General features: G+C 26.9%; 1 protein-coding gene across 1 annotated transcript in view; it reads left to right on the forward strand.

Moving 5' to 3' along the window:
- Positions 1-5244, forward strand: part of LOC111642235 (ubiquitin-conjugating enzyme E2 variant 1-like) — a 47913-nt gene extending 42669 nt beyond the window's left edge. Inside the window, exon 5 of the mRNA XM_023388547.1 lies at positions 3783-5244. Within this exon, the coding sequence (XP_023244315.1) occupies positions 3783-3923 (141 nt within the window). The 3' untranslated portion in view covers positions 3924-5244. The remainder of the gene's footprint in view (positions 1-3782) is intronic.
- The last annotated feature ends 268 nt before the right edge of the window (positions 5245-5512 follow it).

The following is a 5512-nucleotide window of genomic DNA, read 5'->3' on the forward strand; positions in this document are numbered from 1 at the left end:
TTAATAAATATAATATAATATATATTTATTAATAGTAGATAGCCAGTCAATTAAAAATATATATAAAAATATATATTATATATTATATTATATTAATAAACTTTTGTCATTTAATTTAACTTAAGCATATTTAAACGTGACTTCTTGAATGCCATTTATATTACATGAATGTCAGTTAATGTGATTTTTATTAATCAATTGATTTAAGTTTAACTGTGGTGCATATCGAAAAATGGAAATACAGTAGAGCCTCGATTATCCGACCTAATTGGGGACTGGGGTTGGTCGGATAATTGAAAGGGCAGATAACTGAAAAGTATGGAAAAATCTATTATTAGTGTAGTATATTATTATATCCCATGTAATTGGTGTATTAGTATATTAGTATATCGCTATTAACCTACTTTGCGTTGAATTTTCATCGATGTTAAGCCTAACAAAAATTTTTTAAAATAATAATCGTCGTTATTGTATCGTTAAAAATTAGAAAGTTAAGCCTCATTTAAATACTGGCTCCCTTTCATGGTCGAATGAGTGTTGCNAACTGATACAAATTTTTATTTACTGATATTCATTTTAACAATTATTACAATGAAAAACAGAAAATATTGATACTTTGGTAGATAATGTGCTATATTTTCTAACATAACAAGCAAAATAAATTTATTTTAATCAAATTTGTTTGTTTATAAATGTTGATTCAAAAATATATACATCTAAATAAAATGGTAATATCAAAATAATAAATTGAAAATCTGTAATATTCTAAATTCCAAAATTAGAATACAGTCAAACCTCAGGTTTGAACTGAATTCATTCCTAAAAGTTGTTTGAAAACTGAAACAAATTTTCTCATTAGAAACAGTTTAAAATGGATTAATCTGTTCCCAACCCCCAAAACAAAACCTGTTTTTTTTTTTTTATTTTATTTTTTTAGCTGTATTTCATGCATAAAAATGCTTATAAAGGCAATATAATATATTTTATCTATATGTATTTATAAATATCTGTAAATATATTAAAAGCAAAATCTTCTGTCCCCACTGAAACTGAAACCAACACTTTACAAAGAAGCAGCATGTAACAGTTCACACTGGGTTGCCTGTGAGATCTACAATTTGTTCCTTGAAAGGACCACCCGTAAACTTCCTCTGTGGACTCAGCATGGACTCATGGAAAAGATTAACAAAAGGGAAGGAAGGTCTCTGCATAAGAATAGCAGAGACAAAAAGATTACTTTTGACTCTGAGTTGAAAATACAGCTAATTGTTTGTCCTGTAGCAACTGTTCTCTAAGTTTGAGTTTTGAATAATAACCTTTGGTTATATACAGATATGCAGGTTTAGTTTTTATATTATTTTTAATAATTTTTATTTGTATATTATATATTAAAAGCAAAATGTTTGTCATCGCCCCACACAAATAATGTAAATTTAAAAATTAGTTGATTTACAATTTGAAAATTTCAAAACAACTTTTAAACAGTTTTTAAAAATTTTTTAATTTTCAATTGATTTGATTTTATTTTAAATTTTGGTTTCAGTGTCAATGGGTAAAGTTTTAATTATTACAGTAATACCCCGAACTTACACAATAAGTGGGACCAAGCGATAACTGCGTAAGTCAAATTCGTGTAAGTTGGGGTATAATTTCGCATTTAAATACATACAAATAATTTTTAATTGGGACTGGAAACTAAAGAAAACAATAATTTAGAAAATAATGTTTAATAAAATCTTAGATAATACATAAGTATAACAAATTATATTATTATACAATTTTTTGCATTTACTTGATTATCACACCATAATTTTAACATTGTTTCTATCTCAGCAATAATACCATGATGTTTATGAATGATGCTTGAATTTAAAGATTGAGCATTTTTCTCAGCTTCGAGAATTTTTTCTTTGCCTTTTATAATTGTTCTGACCATCGATTTTGGTAGATCAAACTTCTTTGCCAATTCACAAATTTTCATTTTTGTATCGAATAATTATTAAAGAATCATTATTAAAGAATTTGATACAAAAATGAAATTTTTGTATCAAATTCTTTAATAATGTTAACTTATATTCCAAAGATAAAGTTTTTCTTTTCTTGTTTGATGCAGAAGAATCAGTTCTACTTTGTTTGAATGGCATAGTAGAGTCTCTCAAGTCTCCATAGATATAACAAACACAGATATAAATAACACAAAATAAATTGTATCTATATTCCGATTCCGCGTGACACGTTCAAACATGTAAGCCAAACAATAGTGTGGGGGGGAGTGAGTAATCAAAAGCTGTGTGGCGCTCAAACAAAAGACGAATTGACAAGATTTGAAAATTGCGTAACTCCTGGTTCGAGTAAGTCGGTAGCGTAAGTTGAGGTATTACTGTATTTTTATTTTTAATTAATTTTTGGTTTAATTTATTTAGTATTAATTTAGTTTTAGTTTTTATAATTTATTTAATTTTGCCTGCATTTTTTGAACCCTTAATTACAATTTTTTAAATTAATTGCACCTGTTTTTTTCTTCTGTGACATAACTATAGAAACTGTTTTAGTGTTGTTTGCCAAAAAGATAATCAAATTTAAACTTATTATAATTTTTTAGTAATTTCATTAATTTTTGTTCTATAAATTTGTCTGCTTTTTTAAAAAAAATATTATAAGCGAGTGAACATTAATTGAACTGTCAAGTTACCTGGTATATATTAAAAACAAAAGTGTTCCATCACTGCCAACTAAGGAGTGCTATAAGTAGAGACTCAATTCTGACAGCCTGCATAATATATAACCAAATCAATGAAGACAGACAAGTACTTTATCCACACTTTCCAAAATATTATGTTTCAGTTGATTTGATTTNGGACATTTGAAATTTGCCGACTAGGACGGTCGGTTAACCGAGGGGTCGGTTGATAGGGGGTCGGATAATCGAGGCTCTACTGTAGTATCTTTTCGGCATGTACATTGAAATCTGATTTAAATAGCAATGTCTTCGATGATTAATATCGTGACATGAGGTGATCTGAGTGCCACTAACTTCTGAATCAGTAGTTGGTTGGGCCAACAACTTTCTTTAACATAAGAAGTATAGGAAGTTGACCATCAGAGGCCAGCATTGCTGAGTAGCTTGTTCGGCAACCGAGTTATTGTACAGCAACTGGGGCAAAAATGAATTAAAAATTTTGTTCGTAAACTGAGTTATTCAAATAGCAAAGCATTCAAAACCTGAGATTTGAATGTAATTAAAGAAATGTTAATAAATTAAAATAAGATATAAAATTATAGATATTTGAAAAAAAAAGTTAGCCCAAAAACGAATATGGTGATGTTTATAAAGTTAACTATTAAATATTTTTGAATAAATTGCAATTTTACCATATATAATGACAAAAATAAACTAAACTGTAAAACTTTTATACTGTACTAGTTGTTTAGTAGTTCCAGAGGAATTTTAAGAATTATTGAGCAGTTCTTAAAATTTGAAACTTCAACTCTTAGATTTAATATGTATTCAAATGGTATAAAATTGTTGAACAATACTTTTATATATTTTTAAAATGTATCACTGATGTAAATTGATACATTTGATATATCATATATGAAATGTAAAAGTGATGTGATGATATGATATATATTTAAATAAATAGTGAGAGTAGATTACTAGATTTAATAATCTTTCTTTTAACATTATATACTTTGAAAATAAAATGTGTTTTAAATAATATATATATAATTGTATATATATATTTGTATAGTTTATTTATTTATAATGTTTTGTATTTTAGGTTGATCGACGAGCTATTACAGTATTAAGTCGTTGGCAACGGAATTATTCTATTAAGTCTGTCCTTCAAGAATTGCGTAGAGCAATGACTTTGAAAGATAACCAGAGGTTGAACCAGCCACCTGAGGGAACAGTTTTTTAGGAAATATAAATGTGAAGTTAAGCATGCAAGTCATTACTAAGAAATTTCAGCAATCATTCAAGACTGTTCTGTGCCTAAGATAATTTGCTAAAATGGAAAGGTAATTGGTGAATTATATATGGGATCTACAGATTTTAATGTTGTATCTGTGGCCCCTTATACTGCATGCATCTTGTAAACAGTTTGAATATTTAAATATTTGTTGAACATTATATTACTTGAATTCAGTGTTGTAAATTTAATTGTCATTGTAATTTCAATATGATTTTGTTTTAATAATAAAAAATGAAAACTGGTTGTTGTCAATAATAGTAATAGCAGAAGGGGCCACTAGATGTGAATGCCATATGTTAATGTTTTTTCTTAGGAAAGAAAAATAAGAAAATCACATTTAATATTCCAATTCCATATTCTCTACTACATTTATCCTCTGATCTCACTGGGTGGTGTTTTTGCAGCGTTTGTGAGACAGTAATGTTTAATTTTGCATGCATAAGTGCCACACCATCTTGATCTGCATTGCCTTGCAATGTCCCTTTCGTGAACACAGCTGTGAAAGAATGATGGAGTTTTCATTTGTGTATTTTTTTCTTAAATTTTTTTTAAACTTAGATATCATTCCTCATATATGAAAATTTAGTTAAATTGTTTTCTATATAATTATCAAAGATGTGGAAATAAATATTTATTCTATGTCAGTTATATAAGATTTGTTACCAAAGTTTTTAGTACATAATTAAAAATAAGAGATCATAGATGATACAGTAATTTATGTACAGCTTCTTATAAAAGAATGTAGCTGCAGTAATTTAGCAATGATTACTGATATGATAACCAATTTAAACTTTCATTCTGTGAACCAGAAAATTTCTTTCAAAAGTTACCTGTAATGATTATAATTTTGCTCAATGATGAGTTGTCTATAAACAGTTTTTGTGTCTATGATCACAATTGTCACAATTTTTGAAGATAAACTAAATGAAATATTTCAGCTTGCTATTGTATATTGTTATTTCTGTTACGTGAAATAATTTTCTTACCAGTTCACTGTAAATGGGCCATATTTTTTCCTTCCTTCATAATTATTTGTCTTTAGTGAAAATTGAAAATAATTTTATTGTATACTCCTGGAAAATATTAGAATTGTAATACATGTTTGGTAAGCACAAAGAAGCAATTTACAAACCTCTGTTGGCATTTACTCTACTAGAAATGATTGAACTGTACAGAATTATTGTCTTAAAATTATTGATACTCACATCTTTCCCCCAATGTAGAAATACAAAGCCAACAGAAATAAAATTGCATATATGATTCTAAATATATATTGATTATTAATCTAATAGAAAAAGCAGTATTTATAGCTTTTTTTAGTAAATTTAAAATGAAATTTTTTACTGTGACTAAATCTAACTTTTTATTTTTTAATTTAGATTTAATCTGATAAAGATATTATTCTTTAAAGAATGAATTCCATATTTATTTTAAAACTTGGTAAGATATTACATCAAAGTTTATTTTTCATTTATTAACTTGATTAGAAGTGACAATTTTAACACCTAACAACTGTCATATTCTTTCAAACATAG

Source organism: Centruroides sculpturatus, unplaced genomic scaffold (assembly GCF_000671375.1).
Source record: "Centruroides sculpturatus isolate CEXI.00-Female unplaced genomic scaffold, Cexi_2.0 scaffold1471, whole genome shotgun sequence".
In the NCBI taxonomy this organism is placed as follows: Eukaryota; Metazoa; Arthropoda; class Arachnida; order Scorpiones; family Buthidae; genus Centruroides; species Centruroides sculpturatus.